Source organism: Oncorhynchus mykiss, chromosome 1 (genome assembly GCF_057628025.1).
Source record: "Oncorhynchus mykiss isolate SJ-2025 chromosome 1, ASM5762802v1, whole genome shotgun sequence".
NCBI classification, from domain to species: domain Eukaryota; kingdom Metazoa; phylum Chordata; class Actinopteri; order Salmoniformes; family Salmonidae; genus Oncorhynchus; species Oncorhynchus mykiss.
This window is the reverse complement of record NC_143022.1, coordinates 7,732,853-7,760,000: the sequence shown is the minus strand read 5'-3', so window position 1 is coordinate 7,760,000 and position 27,148 is coordinate 7,732,853. Positions and strand designations below refer to the sequence as shown.

At 43.8% G+C, this 27,148-nt stretch overlaps 1 protein-coding gene across 1 annotated transcript in view; it reads right to left on the bottom strand.

Moving 5' to 3' along the window:
• LOC110528450 (nuclear receptor subfamily 5 group A member 2-like) overlaps positions 1-27,148 on the bottom strand; it is a 140,549-nt gene that overhangs the window by 89,731 nt on the left and 23,670 nt on the right. The window contains exon 5 of the mRNA XM_036985694.2: positions 13,429-14,108. Within this exon, the coding sequence (XP_036841589.2) occupies positions 13,429-14,108 (680 nt within the window). The remainder of the gene's footprint in view (positions 1-13,428; positions 14,109-27,148) is intronic.

Sequence of the window (27,148 nt, the reverse complement as noted above, 5' to 3'; positions counted from 1 at the left end):
ATTTATATCAATGAATTAGCAGACATGTTGGACCAATCTCCAGCCCCAGGACTCACACTATTTGACACAGAGGTGAAATACCTGCTATATGCTGATGACTTGGTACTTCTATCACCAACCAAAGAAGGTCTTCAACAAAACATTAATATTCTGGAGCAATATTGCCATAATTGGGCCCTGGCAGTAAATTTCCAAAAAACTAAAATCATGATTTTCCAAAAAAAACCCAGATGTCAGAAACAAAAATGTAAATTCACCCTGAACAACACCTTAATTGAACACACAAAAAATTACACCTACCTTGGTCTGACCATATCTGCATCGGGAAACTTTAATATGGCAGTGAAGGCACTCAAAGAAAAAGCCCGCAGAGCAATGTATGCAATAAAAATGAAATTATTCAAAATCAACATCCCAATTAGAATTTGGACTAAAATATTTGACAGTGTAATCCTACCAATAGCACTTTATGGAAGTGAGGTTTGGGGGCCACTCAATAAACTGGATTTTAAAATGTGGGACAAACATCCAATTGAAACCCTACATGCAGAATTCTGTCGGAAAATTCTACAAGTCCAGAGAAATACACCAACTAATGCATGTAGGGCAGAATTGGGCCGTTTTCCAGTAATAATGAAAATACAGAAAAGATCATTAAAATTTTGGCTACATCTAAATTCAAGTCCAAATTCGAGTCTGCAATTTAAAGCACTTCAAGCCCAAGAGCTGAGCCCAGAAACGAGCCCTCTCAGTCAGCTGGTGTTGGACCTCACCAATCAAGCTGACACCAGCACTGCTTCAAAAGAAAGAATTCCAATAAACAAAATCATGAACCAATCAAAGGAATCATACTTACAATACTGGAAAAACGAAACAAAATCCCAAAGCCGACTAAATTGCTATCTGACCCTAAACAGAGAATATGAATTGGCTGATTATCTCTACTCTGTCAGAGATACGAAGCAGAGACAGATCCTTACCAAGTACAGGCTGAGTGACCACCGATTGGCAATAGAAACCGGCAGACATAAAAAGACATGGCTACCCAAAGAGGAGCGTGTATGTGGTCACTGCATGACAGGGGAGGTAGAGACAGAGATGCACTTTCTCCTTTACTGTGATAAATATTCCTCACAAAGAGATTCATTATTCACAGAAATGACTACATATATTCCACATTTTTACAAATTGAACCCAGAGGAAAAACTAAGAATACTCATGGGCGAAGGAGCAATGGCTCCTCTTGCAGCCAAATATGTATTTTCCTGCCATAGCCTGAGGGACACTGAATAATAACATCTGCATAGTAAACAGTAACTTACTTATTATTACTATTATTGTTATTACTATAATTATTAATGTTTACTGTAGACTGTTACCATTTTATTGTATTTATTTTTTTATTATTATTTACTACCATTTTATATTATTATTTGCTATCATTTACAATTTTGTTACAATGTATATTGTATACATTGTTGCTTTGGCAATATTGACACAATGTTTTTCATGCCAATAAAGCAGCTTGAATTTGAATTTGAGAGAGAGAGAGAGAGAGAGAGAGAGAGAGAGAGGGAGAGAGAGAGAGAGAGAGACAGAGAGAGACACACCTATTGTACTAAAAGTTTACTTGTTCAATGAATAGGAATATGTATATATAACAGAAAACATGCAGGTAGAGGAGGAGTTGGCAAAGGAGTTGTCTGTCATCGAGAGGGGGCTGCAGCCCAGAGAGCAGACTGTAGAGACTCCTTTGCTACAGCTCCTCACCACCCCTAATACACCCCCCCCCCCCCCCCCCCAAACTCTTCCCCCACCACAAGGTGTCCAAAATAATGTGCCCAAAAATGCAGGATGCACTCCACATCCTGTCTCAGCCTGACTTTGGCACAGCAGGCCACAATATTAGGCCACACTCTCCTGCCACGCAAAGACTTTCAAAGATCCCTGTACCTTTCAGAAAGTCAATGCTGACATCACCAGAGGTTGTGGCCTACTCCCGAACAGCATGTTGCTCACCACCCAACAATCACCCCAGAGCATCTGCACGACCAATCCCACCTAAGGAAGCAGACAGTAGGGATGTTTGCCAAGTCTCTAAATGATGTGGTCTCTAAAGTCTCTAAAGGTAGACAAACACCCCATGCCGCACTGGACAGAGGACCACCCAGAGACCCCTACCAGACCACTGCACCACCAAGAAGCCCCAGGCCCATTCAACACCACACCACACCCAGCACACCCCACAGGCCCCGCCCACCACCAGAGCATCACCACTTCCATCGGCCTAGCCAGACCGGACCGGGCCCAGCCTACTACCCCGCACCTGACCACCACCTCTACCAGACCAGAGAGGAAGCCCCACGGCCCAGAACTGGCCCTCCTCCACTCCACAGGGCCCAACAGCTGGACCAGCGCAGCTTAACAACTTAATAGTTAGTAGTTACTGTATTTCTGACTGCTGTTCTTTCTTTTTGCAACATGAAATCACTATCAGTTGGCATGTGGAACATTCAGGGCCTAAACTCATCAACCTATCAGTCAGCATGTGGAACATTCAGGGCCTAAACTCATCAACCTTCGGACTGAAGAGTTCAGCACTGGAGTTCAACAAACATCTTAAAGATGTTGAGGTCAGGTTACAGAGAGGTAATGGTGCCATCACAGAAACACAGCTAAAGCAAAGCAATGCGAGTGTGCTCATCTGTGGGGACACAAATACGCACACAGGAACGCTACCTGATCTAACGACCACACGAGGGGACAACATTATTACAGGCCTGTTTCTATCTGTCTTAACCATAGAAATAACAGTGACAGCAACATCAACAAAAACAGAATGGATCTGTTGCTAGAAGCCTGGGTCTGTACTTTGTCAATGGTAGGTTACTCTTTGGGGAGATTCACCTATTGCTCACCTCGTGGCCACAGCACAGTAGACTACATTATTACAGACATTGACCCTTTCTCTTTCAGCTCATTCACCGTCAAACAACTAACAAATATGTCTGATCACAGCCAAATTACCTTGTTTCTCAAAAGAACAGACATGGAAACAACCAGACATTCACAGCCCAGTAAGCTGTACAACATCAGAAATTCAGACAGATGGGCCCAAAACAGCACAGAAGAATACCAGAAAGCAACTTGTAACCAAAATATTCAAACACTCTTAGATACCTTTCTGGACAGCACATTCACTCACAGTAAAGCAGGCATCAATCTAGCAGTAAAAAACATCAACTATATATACAGGCAAATGGCAAAAGAAGCACAACTGAAATTGAAATTAAAAAACAAAACAAAGAAGACCACAGATAAAAACTGGTTTGATGCAGATTGTAAAGTTATAAGGAAAACACTTAGAACACTATCCAACCAAAAGCAGAGAGACCTAAATTATGGTGAATTACGCCTTCATTGCTGTGAGACTTTAAAACTCTATAAACGTAACACTCAGCACCAAAACAGCACAGTACAACAGCAAGCAGCTGACACGAATTGAGGAGTCCTTAAACACACACAACTTCTGGCAAAATTGAAAAAAAAAACAAAAAAAAACCAAGAAGATTTAGCGATACAAAATGGTGACATATGGACCCATTTTAAACACTCTACGACACCGTTCAAATTGACTCAGACGCAGAACAACGCCAAATGAATGACGAATTGAATGGGTTAGAAAAAGTTATAAAGGACAATCACAACCCATTGGACTCCCAAATTACTGACCAGGAGCTCTATAAGAAACTTCAGGCCCTCAAATGTAAAAAAGCATGAGGACCTGATGGTATCCTAAATGAGATTGTTCAAACTCACTAGTGCAAAATTTTAATTGGCTATAATTAAACTGTTTAATTTGATCCTGAGTGTAGGTTATTTTCCTGACATCTGGAATCAAGGACTCATAACCCCAATCTTTAAGAACGGAGACAAATTTGACCCTAACAATGACAGAGGCATTTGTGTGAACAGTAACCTGGGGAAGGTTTTCTGTAGTATTATAAATGTAAGAGTTCTAAACTTCCTTAATAAGCACAATGTCTTGAGTAAAAGACAAATTGGATTTATACCAAAACATTGTACGATTGTGTCACGAATATTACCGAAGCTGACTCCCCTTCTTGTTCGGGTGGCGCTCGGCGGTCATCGTCGCCGGTCTACTAGCTGCCACCGATCCTTTGTTCTGTGTTCGTTTGTTTTTGTCTAATTGGTTTCACCTGTTTCTTGTTTGGTTATTAAGGCGGGGTTATATAAGTTCGTTCAGCCCGCTTCTGTTTGTGCGGGCTTGTTCATCTGTATTTGTTAGAGTGGTTTGTGTTTTGCATTTTCAAGTTTTTTCGCTGTCCTTTATTTTCTTCACGTGTTGTTCGCCTGATTTTTGTTTGTGTGATTTTCTGGACATTAAAGCGTGTTTTTTCACGTATCCTTTGCTCTCTGCGCCTGACTCCACACCTATTCACTCATTTACCGTTACAGATTGATCATATTTACACCATACACACCCTGATAGATAAATATGTCCACCAAAATAATATCAAAATATACGCTTGCTATACACTTGCTTTATAAACTTCCAAAAAGCATTTGATTCTATTTGGCATACAGGACTGTTCTACAAAGTTATTAAAAGTAGTGTAGGGGGTAAAACATATGACATAATTAAATCAATGTACTGGCAATATGTGTAGCATTAAAATGGGCAAGAAAAAAGCAGAATTCCTTAACCAAGGGCGGGGCCTTTGTCAGGGTTGCAATCTGAGCCCTGCACTCTTCAATATTTACATCAACGAATTGGCCACTATTCTAGAATAATCCTCAGTCTCCGCAATTCAGAGGTTAAATGCCCACTCTTCGCAGATGATCTATGCCTGCTGTCACCCACAGCACATGGCCTCCAGCAGAGCCTGGACCCACTAGAGCAGTACTGCCAGACCTGGGCCCTGGCAGTAAACCCCAAAAATACTAAAATAATGATTTTCCAGAGAAGATCCAGATCTCAGGGAATTAGACCAAAGTTCTCAATTGGTACAACATACAGTGCCTTGCGAAAGTATTCGGCCCCCTTGAACTTTTCAACCTTTTGCCACATTTCAGGCTTCAAACATAAAGATATAAAACTGTATTTTTTTGTGAAGAATCAACAACAAGTGGGACACAATCATGAAGTGGAACGACATTTATTGGATATTTCAAACTTTTTTAACAAATCAAAAACTGAAAAACTGAAAAATTGGGCGTGCAAAATTATTCAGCCCCCTTAAGTTAATACTTTGTAGCGCCACCTTTTGCTGCGATTACAGCTGTAAGTCGCTTGGGGTATGTCTATCAGTTTTGCACATTGAGAGACTGAATTTTTTTCCCATTCCTCCTTGCAAAACAGCTCGAGCTCAGTGAGGTTGGATGGAGAGCATTTGTGAACAGCAGTTTTCAGTTCTTTCCACAGATTCTCGATTGGATTCAGGTCTGGACTTTGACTTGGCCATTCTAACACCTGGATATGTTTATTTTTGAACCATTCCATTGTAGATTTTGCTTTATGTTTTGGCTCATTGTCTTGTTGGAAGACAAATCTCCGTCCCAGTCTCAGGTCTTTTGCAGACTCCATCAGGTTTTCTTCCAGAATGGTCCTGTATTTGGCTCCATCCATCTTCCCATCAATTTTAACCATCTTCCCTGTCCCTGCTGAAGAAAAGCAGGCCCAAACCATGATGCTGCCACCACCATGTTTGACAGTGGGGATGGTGTGTTCAGCTGTGTTGCTTTTACGCCAAACATAACGTTTTGCATTGTTGCCAAAAAGTTCAATTTTGGTTTCATCTGACCAGAGCACCTTCTTCCACATGTTTGGTGTGTCTCCCAGGTGGCTTGTGGCAAACTTTAAACAACACTTTTTATGGATATCTTTAAGAAATGGCTTTCTTCTTGCCACTCTTCCATAAAGGCCAGATTTGTGCAATATACGACTGATTGTTGTCCTATGGACAGAGTCTCCCACCTCAACTGTAGATCTCTGCAGTTCATCCAGAGTGATCATGGGCCTCTTGGCTGCATCTCTGATCAGTCTTCTCCTTGTATGAGCTGAAAGTTTAGAGGGACGGCCAGGTCCTGGTAGATTTGCAGTGGTCTGATACTCCTTCCATTTCAATATTATCGCTTGCACAGTGCTCCTTGGGATGTTTAAAGCTTGGGAAATCTTTTTGTATCCAAATCCGGCTTTAAACTTCTTCACAACAGTATCTCGGACCTGCCTGGTGTGTTCCTTGTTCTTCATGATGCTCTCTGCGCTTTTAACGGACCTCTGAGACTATCACAGTGCAGGTGCATTTATACGGAGACTTGATTACACACAGGTGGATTGTATTTATCATCATTAGTCATTTAGGTCAACGTTGGATCATTCAGAGATCCTCACTGAACTTCTGGAGAGAGTTTGCTGCACTGAAAGTAAAGGGGCTGAATAATTTTGCACGCCCAATTTTTCAGTTTTTGAATTGTTAAAAAAGTTTGAAATATCCAATAAATGTCGTTCCACTTCATGATTGTGTCCCACTTGTTGTTGATTCTTCACAAAAAAATACAGTTTTATATCTTTATGTTTGAAGCCTGAAATGTGGCAAAAGGTCGCAAAGTTCAAGGGGGCCGAATACTTTCGCAAGGCACTGTATATAGAGTACTGCACACACTACAATTACGTAGGTTTAAAAATAAGCTCAACTGGACATCTTAATGAGGCAGTGAATGAACTGAGAGAGAAAGCACACAGGGCATTCTATGCCATTAAAAATAAATTCAACTTGAAATACCTATTAACATTTGGCTAACACTAATTGAATGTGTCATTGAACCAATTGCACTTTATGGCAGCGAGGTGTGGGGTCCACTTGCAAAACAAGACTTCACCAAATTGGGCAAACACCCCATTGCAACCCTGCATGCAGAGTTCTGTAAGATTCTCCTACATGTCCAGAGGAAAACTACAAACGATGCATGCAGGGCAGAATTAGGTCAATATCCACTAATAATAATAAAAACATCTAAAATACAGTGACACCCTCTCATATCATTACCAAGCCCTGCAATGCCAAGAGCTGTGCAAAGAAAAGAGTCCCTCATCCAGCTGGTCCTGGAGCTGAGTTCCCAAACCTGTTCTACTAACACACTGAAGCCTCAGTCCCCTCATCCAGCTGGTCCTGGGGCTGAGTTCACAAACCTGTTCTACTAACACACTGAAGCCTCAGTCCCCTCATCCAGCTGGTCCTGGGGCTGAGTTCACAAACCTGTTCTACTAACACACTGAAGCCTCAGTCCCCTCATCCAGCTGGTCCTGGGGCTGAGTTCACTAACCTGTTCTACTAACACACTGAAGCCTCAGGACCAGAACATTCAATCAATCAGAATAAAACAAATTACAACACAGTCAAAACAAAACTACATTGCTTATTGGGAAACACAATCACAAACACAAATCAACATGCAGTGCTATCTGGCACTAAATTGACAGTACGCCGTGGCTAACTATTTGACCATGGTTACTGATCAAAACCTTAGAAAACCCTTGACAAAGTACAGCCTCAGTGAGCACATCCTTTCCATTGAGAAGGATAGACACAGGAAAACATGGCTCCCTGTAGAGGAAAGGCTGTGCAACCACTGCACAACAGCAGAACCTGAGACAGAGCTGCATTTCCTGACAAAATGTAAAAAATATAAAACAATTAGAGAGTGTAATTTCCCCATATTTGAAACCCTTATTCAAGATTTCAAAGACCTCTCTGATGAGAGTAGGCTACCTGTCCTGTTGGGGGAGAACGCAGAGAGCTGTGGGTTGGCAGCGCACTACATTGCTGCCTGCGATAAGATGAGGGACAGTGTCTGACACACCGTTGGTTATCGTTGTTACTGTCATGCCAATAAAGCACATTTTTGAGGGAGGGAGGGAGGGAGGGAAAGAGAGAGAGCGAGAGAGAGAGAGAGAGAGTGTGAATGGAATTGAGAGAGCCAGAAAGAGGTAGAGATTGAGAGAGAGAAATAGAGGGAGAGAGAGAGAGAGAGAGAGGGGGGAGAAGGAGAGGGAGAGAAAGAGGGAGATGGGGAGAGGGAGAGGGTGTGAATTGAATTGAGAGACAGAGAGAGAGACAGAGAGTGAATTGAATTGAGAGAGAGAGAGAGAGAGAGAGAGAGAGAGAGAGATGGGTGAAATTCCACAGTGTGACATCACAGCAGCAAGATGTGTGACCTGTTGCCACAAGAAAAAGGCAACCAGTGAAGAACAAACTCCATTGTAAATACAACCCATATTTATGCATATTTATTGTTTATTTCACTTTTGCATATTATCTACCTCACTTGCTTTGACAATGTTAACACATGTTTCCCATGCCAATAAAGCCCATTGAATTGAATTGAATTGAGAGAGTTAATTGAATTGAGAGAGAGAGAGAGAGAGAGAGTGAATTGAATTGAGAGAGACAGAGAGAGCGAGAAACAGAAAGAGAGCGAGAGGGGGGAGGGAGAAAGAGAGAGCGACGGAAAGAGAGCGAGAGAGGGGAGGGAGAAAGAGAGAGAGAGGATGGAGAGAGAGAGAGAGAGACGGAAAGAGAGCGAGAGAGAGGGGGAGAAACAGAGAGAGAGGAGGGAGAGAGAGAGAGATAAAGCACCCAGGTGATCCACAAGCGAATCAGAGCTTTTTATGTTGCTCTCCATATATTAAACTTCTCTACTGAACAAATAAACCTTGGAGTGGACAAAACCACGCTGTTCCTCTCAAGGACAGAAAAATGAGGAATAATCAGGTTTTTACAGGAAGACTCATTGCTGGGTTAGAGTCAGGCAACTTTTTTGTGATTGGTTGAAGAAACACTACAAAGTAGTGAGTGATGTCAACCAAGCTTTACTCTGGCTCCAAACGGCCAGGAAAACCGTCTGCTGTAGCATCCTGAAAACATAGTCTTTCTATAAAAACCTGATTATTCCTCATTTGTTTGTCCCTGAGAGGAACAGAGAATGTGTGCGGCGTGGTTTTTGTTCGCTCCAAGGTTTATTTGTTCAGTAGAGAAGGTAAATACTTCAAATAGGCATGCATTATTACTAAATGGGTTAGAATATCATTCATTCCTTTAGTGCATTATCATTAACAGCAAAACAGACATAGTGTATTTTCCTCAGCATGCGTCCATTGACTTGTGCTACCTCTGATGGGATGAATTGTGGATCTATGATAATATTTCTATATTATATTATGTATTTTCTAAATCTCAAAGATGATCAAGGACCCCGCTGTTTTGAATGAAAAGAGCCAGAAGGCCGAAGGTCACCGTTTTCCTAACCCCGAGTGTGTCACAGTGCGTAAATAGGGCTGGCTACTGAATTTTGATCAGGACGAGAGCTAGACGGCTCTACACCGCAGCCCTCCCTCTCATCTCTGTACACATGGCATTAGTGTCGAGCAGACACGTAAAAGGGAAAGATTAAAGCCGGGTGAAGATAAAAGATTTGGGTGGGTTTGACGAGGAGTGAGTTCACGGGCTTGTGTGTGTGTGTGTGTGTGTGTGTGTGTGTATACAGTTGACGTCAGAAGTTTACATACACCTTAGCCAAATACATTTAAACTCAGTTTTTCACAATTACTGACATTTAATCCTAGTGAACATTCCCTGCCTTAAGTCAGTTAGGATCACCACTTTATTTTAAGAATGTGAAATATCAGAATAATAGTAGAGAGAATGATTTATTTCAGCTTTTATTACTTTCCTCACATTCCCAGTGGGTCAGAAGTTTACATACACTCAATTGGTATTTGGTAGCATTGCCTTTAAATTTCTTAACTTGGGTCAAATGTTTCGGGTAGCCTTCCACAAGCCTTCCACAACAAGTCGGGTGAATTTTGGCCCATTCCTCCTGACAGAGCTGGTGTAACTGAGTCAGGTTTGTAGGCCTCCTTGCTCGCACACGCTTTTTCAGTTCTGCCCACACATTTTCTCTTGGTTTGAGGTCAGGGCTTTGTAATGGCCACTCCAATACCTTGACTTTGTTGTTCTTAAGCCATTTTGCCACAACTTTGGAAGGATGCTTGGGGTCATTGTCCATTTGGAAGACCCATTTGCGACCAAGCTTTAACTTCCTGACTGATGTCTTGAGATGTTGCTTCAATATATCCACATAATTTTCTCTCCTCATGATGCCATCTATTTTGTGAAGTGCCCCAGTCCCTCCTGCAGCAAAGAACCCCTACAACATGATGCTGCCACCCCCGTACTTCACGGTTGGGATGGTGTTCTTCGGCTTGCAAACCTCCCCCTTTTTCCTCCAAACATAACGATGGTCATTATGGCCAAACAGTTCTATTTTTTTATTATTATTTTTATTATTTTTACCCCCTTTTTCGTAGTATCCAATTGTTAGTAGTTACTATCTTGTCTCATCGCTACAACTCCCGTACAGGCTCGGAAGAGACGAAGGTCGAGAGCATTAAAACTCGTTTAAGAAGCCGCACTGCTTCTTAACACAGCGAGCATCCAACTCGGAAGCCAGCCGCACCAGTGTGTCGGAGGAAACACCGTGCACCTAGAGACCTGGCCGGCGCACACTGTGCCTGGCCCGCCACAGCAGTCGATCGTGCGCGATGAGACAAGGATATCCCTACCGGCCAAACCCTCGATACCAGAGTCTCTGGTGGCACAGTCTCTGGATAAGAGTGTCTGCTAAATGACTCACTACTGTAGTGTCTCTGAATAAGGGAGCCTGCTATTTGACTACGTACTGTAGGGTCTCTGAATAAGAGAGCCTGCTATTTGACTACGTACTGTAGTGTCTCTGGATAAGAGTGTCTGCTAAATGACTCACTACTGTAGTGTCTCTGGATAAGAGAGTCTGCTATTTGACTCCGTACTGTAGTGTCTCTGGATAAGAGAGTCTGCTAAATGACTCACTACTGTAGTGTCTCTGGATAAGAGAGTCTGCTAAATGACTCACTACTGTAGTGTCTCTGGATAAGAGAGTCTGCTATTTGACTCCGTACTGTAGTGTCTCTAGATAAGAGTCTGCTAATTGACTCCCTACTGTAGTGTCTCTAGATAAGAGTGTCTGCTAAATGACTCCCTACTGTAGTGTCTCTGGATAAGAGAGTCTGCTAAATGACTCACTACTGTAGTGTCTCTGGATAAGAGTGTCTGCTAAATGACTCACTACTGTAGTGTCTCTGGATAAGAGAGTCTGCTATTTGACTCCGTACTGTAGTGTCTCTAGATAAGAGTCTGCTAATTGACTCCGTACTGTAGTGTCTCTGGATAAGAGAGTCTGCTAAATGACTCACTACTGTAGTGGCTTTGGATAAGAGAGTCTGCTAAATGACTCCCTACTGTAGTGGCTTTGGATAAGAGAGTCTGATAAGAGTCTGCTAAATGACTCCCTACTGTAGTGGCTTTGGATAAGAGAGTCTGCTAAATGACTCCCTACTGTAGTGGCTTTGGATAAGAGAGTCTGATAAGAGAGTCTGCTAAATGACTCCCTACTGTAGTGGCTTTGGATAAGAGAGTCTGCTAAATGACTCCCTACTGTAGTGGCTTTGGATAAGAGAGTCTGCTAAATGACTCCCTATTGTAGTGGCTTTGGATAAGAGAGTCTGCTAAATGACTCCCTACTGTAGTGGCTTTGGATAAGAGAGTCTGATAAGAGAGTCTGCTAAATGACTCCCTACTGTAGTGGCTTTGGATAAGAGAGTCTGCTAAATGACTCCCTACTGTAGTGGCTTTGGATATGAGAGTCTGATAAGAGAGTCTGCTAAATTACTCCCTACTGTAGTGGCTTTGGATAAGAGAGTCTGCTAAATGACTCCCTATTGTAGTGGCTTTGGATAAGAGAGTCTGCTAAATGACTCCCTACAGTAGTGGCTTTGGATAAGAGAGTCTGCTAAATGACTCCCTATTGTAGTGGCTTTGGATAAGAGAGTCTGCTAAATGACTCCCTACTGTAGTGTCTCTGGATAAGAGAGTCTGCTAAATGACTCCCTACTGTAGTGGCTTTGGATAAGAGAGTCTGATAAGAGAGTCTGCTAAATGACTCCCTACTGTAGTGGCTTTGGATAAGAGAGTCTGCTAAATGACTCCCTACTGTAGTGTCTCTAGATAAGAGTCTGCTAATTGACTCCCTACTGTAGTGAGGGGATGCTCTAGCAGGGGCCGTGCTGTGTGTGTAGGCTACTGTGAGAGGAGGTAGAGAGAGGGGACGCTCTAGTAGGGGCCTTGCTGTGTGTGTAGGCTACTGTGAGCGTGAGCGTCTGACACAGGAACATGGAGGAGAGAGAGAGAGACGTGAGACCGCAAACAACCAAGCAGACTCTTGCTGTAATACACTAATAGCTGCCATAGCTAGATTATTTATCATCTAACATGTTTGCATAGTACCTGTCTTGACTGCATAAAACCGGGAGAAGCTAGTTAAATTAGCTAGCTAGGCTAATTGAAGCAGCATGCACTTTCTCATCCTACAGTTACACACAACAACAACTCCATTCAGAATATAAAGTAGCAGTCTACCTGTTGGCTCTTGGTCGTCATAGCCTATCCTTCTTCTTTAACTTTTAGTTCCATCATTTTAATTAAATCTTCCATTGATTAGATATCTCCTAACTTTTGCCCACACTGAGGCTCTATGACTGTAGCCTAGTGCCGCTTTGATGACTTATAATTGGCCAACAATAACAACAAGCTACAAGCGTCACTTGGTGGAAAAAAGCAAAGAGTAGCAGTATAAATCTCTCTCTCTTTCTCTCTACTGCTGCGGTCTTCAGATCTGTACGGGTCCTTCCGGACAAGTCAGTTAAAATGACACATACCCGAGACCCGTGACTATCATATCAGGTCCTACCCATACCCGTGACATTATTTTTGACCCGGATCGGGTCTCGGGTATTCAGGTACAGGTGGATCCTCTAGTTGAAGCTGTCAAATCGGGTGAGCAGTTGCTCTTGTGATCATTGTCGTGAAGCCACACCCACCCTGCTCGCGTTAGAAGTTCAGAGCGTGAAAAAGTATAGGTTATATTGAAATAATGACGCTCAAATTGAAAATCATTAAATAACAAAATGGAGGATTTCTGTCAGCCTAATCGAGTGTTCAAAACTTGTACACAAGGCTGCATGGGGATTTCTCTTAATGTGACTCCGTGCAGCCAATGTCAATGTCCGCTTTAGGTATAATGTCGGGAGCCGCTTGTGGATTTGACAGCTCTAACGACACTGTCAAAACATCAGCTAAAGAGGATCTGATTGAATCAAATGAACCTAAATGTGTTTGATTAGTGTTTTTCTATGTCTACTATGTAACCTGAGGCCTCTGAATGATATTCCTGTATGTGAAAAAACAATACATACTTATACAGTGTGTGTGCCAAATCCAACATGGCGTCTGTGTTCAGTGCCTCACGTACCTTGAGCTCGCGGAAGAAGATGCTGCTCCGGGCCCACTCCACGATGGAGAAAAGCGTCTGGTCGGCCATCTTGCACATAAGGCCGAACGTGTTGAGTTTGTCGTGTTTCCCCCGGCTGGCCTGCTCCTGCTGCAGGTAGGCCAGGATCTTGGTCTGCACCTGGGGCTCGTCAGGTTCGCACTTCAGCAGCTCCACGATGAGGTGTGGGAAGCTGGGCGGCGAGCCCGTCTGGTACACGTCCATGTACGGGTTGTAACCCATGATGGACTCGGGCGAGCTGCTGTACGGGTCCGGGTACTCGGACTTGATGGTGCGGGTGCTCTGGAAGTGGCCGTAGGCTGCCTGGTAGCCCTGGAGGGAACCAGTGTGGGGGGGCATGGCCATGCTGATGGGAGACGTCACGAAGGGGCTGCGATCGTAGTCTGTGTGGGGCAGGGCGGCGTGGTGCGGGAGGCCGTGGTGGCTGAGCGGCAGGCCCTTGGAGGCGGCCTGGTGGATGTGCTGGATGGCCGAGGAGATGGTGAGGTCGGTGGGCACCGCCTGCATCACCTGGGTCATGGACTCGATCTTCAGGCCGTTGGCGCGGATCAGCGCTTTCTTCTGCTGCTTGAGGGCCCGGTCGCGCTTGTACATGGGGCCGAACTTGTTGCGGCCGCCGCGCATGCGGTCCGCCCTCACAGCTGACAGACAGACAGACAGACAGACAGACAGACAGACAGACAGGCAGACAGACAGACAGACAGACAGACAGGGAGACAGACAGACAGGGAGACAGACAGACAGACAGACAGACAGGGAGACAGACAGACAGACAGGGAGACAGACAGACAGACAGACAGACAGACAGACAGACAGACAGACAGACAGACAGACAGACAGACAGACAGACAGACAGACAGACAGGAAAGGAAAGACCCGGAGAATGTTAGTGACATCATCACATCTAATAAGCTGAGTAAGACCACAGTATCGTCTAGTAAACTGACTAGGAACGCATTCTCTGGGGATGATTTGCGGGGGGGGGGGGGGCGGAATAAATGAGCAATTCATAAACGCTATGGCATTCTAGTTAAGCCAGCAGTTTCCAAACCGAGTTCTCTGAGTGCCAATAGGCAGCTCATGGGCCAGGAGTTTGAGACCTATGACCTCATTCATGACTCCCATGCAGTGGTGTAAAGTAATTAAGTAAAAAGTACTTTAAAGTACTACTTAAGCCATTTTTGGGGTATTTCTACTTTACTTTACAATTTCTATGTTTTCCAACTACTTTTACTTTTACTTCACTACATTCCTAAAGAAATGATGTACTTTTTACTCCGTACATTTTCCCCGACACCCAAAAGTACTTGTTACATTTTCAATGCTTAGCAGGACGGGAAAATGTTCAAATTCATGCACTACGGAATTTAACATTATTTACACTTTTACTTTTGATACTTATGTATATTTTAGCAATTATATTTACTCGTGATACATAAATATATTACAAACCAAATACTTTTAGTTTTTTACTCAAGTAGTATTTTACTGGGTGACTTTTACTTGGGTCATTTTCTTTTAACTTCGTTAACCAAGTTAACTAAGGTATCTTTACTTTTAATCAAGTATGACATTCGGGTACTTTTTCCACCACTGGTCCTATGTGTTCTCGACACGGAACCCGAAACAAACTATTTGCATTGATTCATCATAGAGATAACACAGTTCACCTTTCAACTCGCATCTGAAAAAAAAAAAAAAAACTGATTACATCAATGGCAATTAAACTTTGTGTTGACCTTTGCACTCTGAGAACTCGGATGCCTCAGAGCATACAGCCATGTAATAACATGGTAGCTTTTACAAGCATGGCACGTTTTGTCACTTGACAGGTCATAAAACGCTTGTTACTCTTTGATCCGAAAGGACTTTTATGAAGCTATGTAATACTAATATACGTAGCAGACAACAAGGCAAGTAGTCCTCTCTCTCTCCCTCTCAAATTCAAATTCAAATTCAAGCTGCTTTATTGGCATGAAAAACATTGTGTCAATATTGCCAAAGCAACAATGTATACAATATACATTGTAACAAAATTGTAAATGATAGCAAATAATAATATAAAATGGTAGTAAATAATAATAAAAAAATAAATACAATAAAATGGTAACAGTCTACAGTAAACATTAATAATTATAGTAATAACAATAATAGTAATAATAAGTAAGTTACTGTTTACTATGCAGATGTTATTATTCAGTGTCCCTCAGGCTATGGCAGGAAAATACATATTTGGCTGCAAGAGGAGCCATTGCTCCTTCGCCCATGAGTATTCTTAGTTTTTCCTCTGGGTTCAATTTGTAAAAATGTGGAATATATGTAGTCATTTCTGTGAATAATGAATCTCTTTGTGAGGAATATTTATCACAGTAAAGGAGAAAGTGCATCTCTGTCTCTACCTCCCCTGTCATGCAGTGACCACATACACGCTCCTCTTTGGGTAGCCATGTCTTTTTATGTCTGCCGGTTTCTATTGCCAATCGGTGGTCACTCAGCCTGTACTTGGTAAGGATCTGTCTCTGCTTCGTATCTCTGACAGAGTAGAGATAATCAGCCAATTCATATTCTCTGTTTAGGGTCAGATAGCAATTTAGTCGGCTTTGGGATTTTGTTTCGTTTTTCCAGTATTGTAAGTATGATTCCTTTGATTGGTTCATGATTTTGTTTATTGGAATTCTTTCTTTTGAAGCAGTGCTGGTGTCAGCTTGATTGGTGAGGTCCAACACCAGCTGACTGAGAGGGCTCGTTTCTGGGCTCAGCTCTTGGGCTTGAAGTGCTTTAAATTGCAGACTCGAATTTGGACTTGAATTTAGATGTAGCCAAAATTTTAATGATCTTTTCTGTATTTTCATTATTACTGGAAAACGGCCCAATTCTGCCCTACATGCATTAGTTGGTGTATTTCTCTGGACTTGTAGAATTTTCCGACAGAATTCTGCATGTAGGGTTTCAATTGGATGTTTGTCCCACATTTTAAAATCCAGTTTATTGAGTGGCCCCCAAACCTCACTTCCATAAAGTGCTATTGGTAGGATTACACTGTCAAATATTTTAGTCCAAATTCTAATTGGGATGTTGATTTTGAATAATTTCATTTTTATTGCATACATTGCTCTGCGGGCTTTTTCTTTGAGTGCCTTCACTGCCATATTAAAGTTTCCCGATGCAGATATGGTCAGACCAAGGTAGGTGTAATGTTTTGTGTGTTCAATTAAGGTGTTGTTCAGGGTGAATTTACATTTTTGTTTCTGACATCTGGGTTTTTTTTGGAAAATCATGATTTTAGTTTTTTGGAGATTTACTGCCAGGGCCCAATTATGGCAATATTGCTCCAGAATATTAATGTTTTGTTGAAGACCTTCTTTGGTTGGTGATAGAAGTACCAAGTCATCAGCATATAGCAGGTATTTCACCTCTGTGTCAAATAGTGTGAGTCCTGGGGCTGGAGATTGGTCCAACATGTCTGCTAATTCATTGATATAAATGTTGAAAAGATTTGGACTCAAATTGCAGCCTTGTCTCACACCTCGACATTGTGAAAAAAATTCTGTTCTTTGGTTTTTGATTTTTATTGCACACTTATTTTCTGTGTACATACATTTTATTAAGTCATACACCTTACCACCAAGCCCACTTTGTAGAATTTTGTAGAATAGCCCTTCGTGCCAAATCGAATCAAATGCTTTTTTAAAGTCAATAAAGCAAGCAAAGATTTTGCCCTCTTTTTTTTGGTGGACGTGTTTATTAATTAGTGTGTGTAAGGTGTATATATGGTCAGTAGTGCGATGGTTAGGGAGAAAGCCAATTTGACATTTACTTATTACATTTTTTTCTTGAAGAAAGGTTTGAATTCTTGAATTCAAAATGCTACAGAAAATCTTTCCCAAGTTACTGTTGACGCAAATTCCCCTGTAATTATTGGGGTCTGATTTGTCTCCACTTTTGTGGATAGGGGAGATGAGCCCCTGGTTCCAGACATCAGGGAAGCAGCCAGAAGTTAAAACCATGTTGAACAATTTAAGCACAGCATTTTGCAACTCAGGTGTGCTGTTTTTCAGCATTTCATTTCTGATGTTGTCTACACCACAAGCCTTTTTTGATTTAATAGATTTTAGCTTTTCATTTAGTTCTTGTTGGGTTATTGGGTAATCTAATGGATTTTGGTTGTTTTTAATGACTGATTCAAGGATGTTCAATTTTTCTATAATTTCTAATTGGTTCTGTTGTAAGTCTTTTTGTGGGATGTTTTTGTATAGATTATCAAAGTAAGTTTTCCAAATTCCTACATCTTGTATGGCTAATTCTTGTGGCTTTGATGTGCTTAAATTGTTCCACATGTCCCAGAACTGATTTTGGTCAATTGCGTTTTCAATTTCATCAAGTGTCTTGTTGGTATAATTCAATTTCTTGCATTTCAGTGTTTGTTTATACTGTTTCAGAGTTTCAAAGTATTCATATCGTAGCTCTGGGTTGTTTTGCTGCTTATGTTTTTTGTTTGACATTTGTCTTAGGTGTTTTCTAATTGTTTTACATTCATTATCAAACCATTTGTCAGAAACATTTTGATTTTTGCTTCTGATGTTGCATTGCTTTGGTTTTCTCAAATTTGCTTTCAATGCTGCTTTTTGGAATATGCAGTTGATGTTTTGGGTAGCTGAATTGACACCATCTTTATTGTTTTGGTACTGTGAGTTATTGAAAAACTGTATAGAGTTCATCATTTCATTTGAGTTCAATGTTTCAATGAATGCCTCTGCACTGTTTGGAGCCCATCTGAACGATTGGTTTATGTTGTAAAGTTTATTGGGCTGTTTTTTTGAATGAATATTGCCGGTTAATTTCTTCAGAAACACGTTGATCTGACTGTGATCTGACAATGGTGTCTGTGGTCTGACAGTGAATGCACTAATGGAGGAGGGGTCAATGTCAGTGATGGCATAATCGACTACACTTGTCCCAAGAGCTGAGCAGTAAGTAAACTGACCTAAAGAGTCCCCTCTGATTCTACCATTAAGCATGTACAGGCCTAAGGCTCGACAGAGATGTACTAACTCTTTTCCATTTTTGTTCAGTATTTGGTCAGGACTGTTTCTATTATTTATAATAGGGCTACTGTACAAGGAGGGGTGTCCAAATATGTGGTGGTTACCTCCCGCATCAGTGTAGTCAGGCTCAGAACCTGTTCTTGCATTGAAATCTCCACAAAGAAGCACTTTACCCTGCGCCTGAAATGTAATGATTTCTGTCTGGAGATTGTCAAAAAACTGATCATCATAATATGATGAATCTGAAGGAGGAGCATAAGCTGCACATATGTATACATCATTGTCACAATAGATTGTACCTTTGTTAAGTTTTAGCCAAATGTGAGTGGTACCTTTTTTCATTTCATTCAGTGCTAAGTCCTGCTTATGCCAAATGATGATTCCACCTGAGTCTCGGCCCCGTTTAACATTTTTATGTTTGATTGATGGTAGTAAACTTTCTCTATAGCCTGAGGGACACTGAGTATCTATGTCTCCACGACACCATGTTTCCAGTAGGATTATGATGTCCTGTCCCTTGATGTTTTTAATCAATTCTGGATTAGTTGTTTTATAACCAAAATGTGAAGAGTATAGGCCCTGGATATTTCAGGAGCTGATAGTTAATGATCTCATTTATAATAAGTGATATTCACTGGTTTGACTAAAGTACATCGAAAATAACAAAAAAAATAAAATACTATATATATATATATATATATATATATACATACATATACATACATACATATATACACATATACATACATATATACATACACATACACATACATACACATATATACATACACATACATATACACACATACACACACACACACACACACACACACACACACACACACACACACACACACACACATACACACACACATACATACATACATATATATATACATATATATACACATACACATATATATATATATATATATATATACACACATACATGCACATACACATATACACACATACATACATACACACACACGCGCACACACACACACAGACACACACCATTACATATAATAATTATTATAATACCGGTGTCAATACATTTAGGAATATTTGTAAACAAATTAATAAGAATGGAATAAGATTGCACTGTACTTATTTTATGTGCAATCTGCAACCCTGTGTGTTTGTGTGTGTGTGTGTGTGTGCGCGTGTGTGCCCGTGTGTGAATTAAAGGGACTGTCTAGCTCAGTAGTCTGCATATTAGTTGCAGTAGTTGGCGCACCTCTCCTATCTCTGATTGTTCTAGGGGTCTTCTGCCAGAGGTTACCTCAGCATATGTAGGCTGACGATCTAATTGATACATGGTGTGGACTGCATCATGTGGTCTACTTCCCTGAAGGGCAGTGTTCTGACCGACCCTGGAGTAGTGGTCAGAGCTGTGTTGTGATGGGCTGGGTCTAGTAGAGCTGTGTTGTGATGGGACAGGTCTAGTAGAGCTGTGTTGTGATGGGCCGGGTCTAGTAGAGCTGTGTTGTGATGGGCCGGGTCTAGTAGAGCTGTGTTGTGATTGGCCGGGTCTAGTAGAGCTGTGTTGTGATGGGCCGGGTCTAGTAGAGCTGTGTTGTGATGGGCCGGGTCTAGTAGAGCTGTGTTGTGATGGGCCAGGTCTAGTAGAGCTGTGTTGGGATGGGCCGGGTCTAGTAGAGCTGTGTTGTGAAGGGCCGGGTCTAGTAGAGCTGTGTTGTGATGGGCCGGGTCTAGTAGAGCTGTGCTGTGTTGGGCCTGGTCTAGTAGAGCTGTGCTGTAATAAGCCATGTCTGGCTCTTTTCTCCTCGGGATGGTGGAGGTACTGTTGTTTCAGAAGGTGGGGCGGGGGATCTTTGTTGCTGGGGTGATGGGTGTGTGGGTCCCTGCCAAGTGTTGCATCTTTTAGGTCCTTGGCAAAGGTTCTGATACTGTCCTGATCAAGATGTATATTATCATATAAGTGTTGACATGTCAGAGTGGGGTGGTGAGCCGTTCTGACGTTGAGCAGTGAGGCACAGTCCACAGTGATCTGTTGATTTATTTTGTCGATCAACTTTTCTGGGAAGTCTTTTCTTGGTAGGAGGGTGGACACAACTATATTGGTTGTTGGGAACATAGCCTGTGCCCGTTCTGCCACTCTTCTCACTGCCCCAGATACATTTTCACCTTTGGCATGAAGGTCGTTTGTGCCAGTGTGGATGATGATGTTGTCAGGGGTGTCAATCCTGGTCTGACTGAGTAGCTGCATTGCACTCTCAGTTGTAGGACACCAGAACTTATACACCTGGTGTCTAGGGAATAATCTTTCCTGGACTAAGAACTTCCCATTTGAATCAATTAGAATTGCAGTTGTGGGTGATTGTCTGGGTGGAGCAGACTGGGAGGCTGGTATTCTGACCTGGGCTGGAGCAGACTGGGAGGCTGGTAGGTTAACCTGGGCTGGAGCAGACTGGGAGGCTGGTATTCTGACCTGGGCTGGAGCAGACTGGGAGGCTGGTAGGTTGACCTGGGCTGGAGCAGACTGGGAGGCTGGTAGGTTAACCTGGGCTGGAGCAGACTGGGAGGCTGGTATTCTGACCTGGGCTGGAGCAGACTGGGAGGCTGGTAGGTTGACCTGGGCTGGAGCAGACTGGGAGGCTGGTAGGTTAACCTGGGCTGGAGCAGACTGGGAGGCTGGTATTCTGACCTGGGCTGGAGCAGACTGGGAGGCTGGTAGGTTGACCTGGGCTGGAGCAGACTGAGAGGCTGGTAGGTTGACCTGGGCTGGAGCAGACTGGTAGGCTGGTGCAGTGTCATCCGGCTGTGTAGTGGAGGCCATGCTGGTCTCAGGTTCTGCTTGTGTTGTACCAAGCTGGTGGACATGTTCTCTAGATGCAGAGGACACAATGACTCTCTGCCGGTTGAGGGTGTCAATGTACCTCTCTTTTTGTTCGAGCTCCTTTCTAGTTGTGCTCAGATGTACTCTGAGGTCATCATTTGTCTGACTCAGCTTGTCCATTCTGCTTTCTAATTTAGCTATGGATGCTCTGCTCTCCTCCCTGAACTGTTTCATCTCTTCTTTGAGTTTCTGGACAGTGTCCTCCTCTTGAAGCTTCTTCTCTCTGAGTTCTATGACCTCTGCTTCGACTAGAGAGAGGGTGTTGTGGAAACGTTGCATAGCAGGTGTTCTTATTGAAATTGTCATGTCCTTGACTCTGTCTGCTGCAGGTGAGGTAGGTAAAGGGACGTTGAGGGCTTCCTGCTGGGTCACAGAGACCATTGGGGTCTGCTTTTCTCCATCTCCCTCCTTGACTTTTTCCTCATTTTCTGAGATGATGTCAGCGTCTTCTTTTAGGGTAGCAAACCTATTCTCAAAAGCCTGGAGGCTTGAATCATTGCCTTGTATCAATACAGTTCCATTATTATATAAGTTTACTGTTTGATATGTGTTGCTCTGGTCAGCTTCTTCAAAAATGCTGATCTGACATCCTTGGCTGATGCCCCTCTTTTTTGAGAAAGGGAAATGGTTGCAAATAACCTTTTTCCATATGTTCCCTCGATTGGTATTAAAAATTAAATTTGCTCTTGTTTTGTAACTGGTAAGATCTGCAAACAGGCATTCATGGTTCTGTCCCATCAACAAACCTTTGAAACTTTTCTTAGCTTTCTCTGTTTGGATGTCTGGTGGGTAAACAATTTCCATAGCAACGCTGGTGATGTTGGCTACAATGTTGCAATAGAAGTGCTGTTTCTTGTATAATGCTCTCTTGTTTCTTCAGAGGACTGTTTCACTTTGTTGTCCTTTTTTCTTTTCCTTTTTCTTCTGTCCTTATTTTGTCCTTATTTTGTCTTCCTTTCTTCTGTTAACTAGATATTTTTTTGTTATTCTTTGTAAGCTAGCTAGCTTCTTCCAGGAGAGTCCCTAGCAACTGCTTAGCAACATGTAAACAATTCAGCTAACAATTCAGCTAGCTAAGATAACTGTATAATTTTATGAAAAATAGTTACTTTTTCAAAATCCTGTCTTTTTGGTTTGTTGCTTGTATTGTCTTCTATTGAGTCTTGCAGTTTTCTTTTGATTTTTTCGATGTACTTCACTCTAAAAAACCATTTAAATCTCAATATATACAGGAGCTCATTTTTCAGCAGCTGCTCAATTTGGAACTCTCTTCCTTCTCCTCTCTCTCTCTCTCTCTCTCTCTCTCTCTCTCTCTCTCTCTCTCTCTCTCTGTCTCTGTCTCTGTCTCTGTCTCTGTCTCTGTCTCTGTCTCTGTCTCTGTCTCTGTCTCACACACACACACACACACACACACACACACACACACACACACACACACACACACACACACACACACACACACACACGCGTCCCTGTCAGCCACCACACACAAACATACACACATACACATACACGCATGAACGCACACAAATACATACACACACATACATGCACGCACGCACACGCACACACACACACACACACACACACACACACACACACACACACACACACACACACACAGGCACCTACACACAGACACAGACACACAGGCACCTACACACAGACACACAGACACACAGACACACAGACACCTACACACCTTCACCTAGACACACTGACACACAGACACACAGACAAACAGACACTTACACACCGTCACACTGACACACAGACGCACAGAAAGACAGATACACAGATACCTACACCCCTACACACTGACACACAGACACCTACACACCTACACACTGACACACAGACACACTGACACACAAACACACTGACACCTACACACTGGAACCTACACACTGACACACAGACACACAGACACCTACACACAGACACACCTACACACAGACACACCTACACACAGACACAGCTACACACAGACACAGCTACACACATACACACCTACACACTGACACAGCTACACACTGACACAGCTACACACAGCTACACCTACACACTGACACACAGACACAGCTACACACAGACACACCTGCACACTCACACACCTATTCACAGACACATCTACACACAGACAGACAGACACCTACACACAGACACACAGACACACAGGCGCTTAGACACAGACACTTAGACACAGACACACAGACACACCTACACACTGACACCTACACACAGACACACACATACAAACAGACACTTAGACACAGACACACTGACACACCTACACACAGACACACAGACACACCTACACACAGACACAGCTACACACAGACACTGCTACACACAGACACACCTACACACAGATACCTACACACTGACACACAGACACACAGACACACAGACACCTACACACAGACACACAGACACACAGACACCCCTACACACTGACACACAAACACCTACACCCCTACACACTGATGCACAGACACACAGACGCACAGAAACAGACACACAGACACACAGACACACCTACACACCGACACACTGACACACAGACACACAGAAACACTGACACACAGACACCTACACACACACATACATACACACAGACACACCTACACACAGACACACCTACACACAGACACACCTACACACAGACACAGCTACACACAGACACACCTACACACTGACACACAGACAGAGCTACACACATGCACACCTACACACTGACACACTGACACACTGAGACCTATACGCTGACACACAGACACACAGACACCTACTCACAGACACACAGACAGACAGACACCTACACAGACACACTGACACACTGACACACCTACACACAGACACAGCTACACACAGACACACCTACACATAGACACAGCTACACACAGACACAGCTACACACAGAAACACAGATATAGCTACACACAGACAGACATACACACAGACACACCTACACACAGACACAGCTACACACAGACACACCTACACACAGACACACCTACACACTGACACACAGACACACAGACACACCTACACACTGACACACAGACATACCTACAAACAGACACACCTACACACAGACACGGCTACACACAGACACACCTACACACTGACACACAGACACAGCTACACACTGACACACAGAAACCTAAACAACAGACACAATGACAAACAGAAGACGAGTACACAAACTTACACACACAGAAACACACACACACGTCCCTGTAAGCCACCACACACAAACATACACACTGACACACAGACACACACACACACACACACACACACACACACACACACACACATACACACAAACACACACATACACACACACACACACACATGCATGAACGCACACACACAAACACACACACAGACACACAGACACACAGCCACACAGCCACACAGAAACACAGACACACCGACACCCCTACACACTGACGCACAGAAACACTGACACACAGACACCTACACCCCTACACACAGACACACTGACACACAGACACACAGACACCTACACACCTACATACCGATACACCAACACACAGACACACATACACCTACACACTGACGCACAGACACACAGAAGCACAGACACACAGACACCTACACACCTACATACCAACACACCAACACAAAGACACAGAGACAAACGGACACACAGACACCTCACACTGACACACAGACACACAGACACACAGACACCTACACACATCACACACCTACACACATCACACACCTACACACAGACACAGCTACACACAGACACAGCTACACACAGACACATCTACACACAGCTACACACAGACACACATACACAGTGACACACCTACACACATACACACCTACACACTGACACAGCTACACACAGACACAGCTACACACAGACACATCTACACACAGCTACACACTGACACGCAGACACACTGACACACTGGGGTATAGGACTGGGACTGCGGTATAGGACTGGGACTGGAGTATAGGACTGGGACTGGGGTATAGGACTGGGACTGGGGTATAGGACTGGGACTGGGACTGGAGTATATGACTGGAACTGGGGTATAGGACTGGGACTGGGACTGGGGTATAGGACTAGGACTGGGACTGGAGTATATGACTGGGACTGGGGTATAGGACTGGGACTGGGACTGGGGTATAGGACTGGGACTAGGGTATAGGACTGGGGTATAGGACTGGGACTGGGGTATAGGACTGGGACTGGGGTATAGGACTGGGGTATAGGACTGGGACTGGGGTATAGGACTGGGACTGGGACTGGGGTATAGGACTGGGGCTGGGGTATAGGACTGGGACTGGTGTATAGGACTGGGACTGGGGCTGGAGTATAGGACTGGGACTGGGACTGGAGTATAGGACTGGGACTGGGGTATAGGACTGGGACTGGGACTGGGACTGGAGTATAGGACTGGGACAGGAGTATAGGACTGGGACTGGGACTGGAGTATAGCACTGGGACTGGGACTGGAGTATAGGACTGGGACTGGGGTATAGGACTGGGGTATAGGACTGGGGTATAGGACAGGGACTGGTGTATAGGACTGGGGTATAGGACTGGGGCTGGGGTATAGGACTGGGACTGGGGCTGGGGTATAGGACTGGGACTGTGGTATAGGACTGGGACTGGAGTATAGGACTGGGACTGGAGTATAGGACTGGGACTGGGGTATAGGACTGGGACTGGGGTATAGGACTGGGATATAGGACTGGGACTGGGGCTGGAGTATAAGACTAGGGCTGGGTTATAGGACTGGGACTGGGACTGGAGTATAGGACTGGGACTGGGGTATAGGAATGGGGTATAGGACTGGGACTGGGGTATAGGACTGGGGCTGGGGTATAGGACTGGGACTGGGGTATAGGAATGGGGTATAAGACTGGGGCTGGGTTATAGGACTGGGACTGGGACTGGAGTATAGGACTGGGGCTGGGGTATAGGACTGGGATATAGGACTGGGACTGGGGCTGGAGTATAAGACTAGGGCTGGGTTATAGGACTGGGACTGGGACTGGAGTATAGGACTGGGACTGGGGTATAGGAATGGGGTATAAGACTGGGGCTGGGTTATAGGACTGGGACTGGGACTGGAGTATAGGACTGGGACTGGGGTATAGGACTGGGGTATAGGACTGGGACTGGGGTATAGGACTGGGACTGGCACTGGAGTATAGGACTTGGACTGGGCTATAGGACTGGGACTGGGGTATAGGACTGGGGCTGGGGTATAGGACAGGGACTGGGACTGAGACTGGAGTATAGGACTGGGACAGGAGTATAGGACTGGGACTGGGGTATAGGACTGGGGTATAGGACTGGGGCTGGGGTATAGGACTGGGACTGGGGTATAGGACTGGGGTATAGGACTGGGACTGGGACTGGGGTATAGGACTGGGACTGGGGTATAGGACTGGGGCTGGGGTATAGGACTGGGACTGGGGCTGTGGTATAGGACTGGGACTGGGGTATAGGACTGGGACTGGGGCTGGGGTATAGGACTGGGACTGGGGTATAGGACTGGGACTGGGACTGGGGTATAGGACTGGGACTGGGGTATAGGACTGGGACTGGGACTGGAGTATAGAACTGGGACAGTTTACCAGGTTCTACTGTTGGTAACTGGAACAGACAGTTTACCAGGTTCTACTGTTGCAACCTTGCAGTTACTAGTTCAACACTCTAACCACTAGGCTAACTGCCTCCCCCGAGCAAATAAGAAGAGCAAATCTTAGATACTAA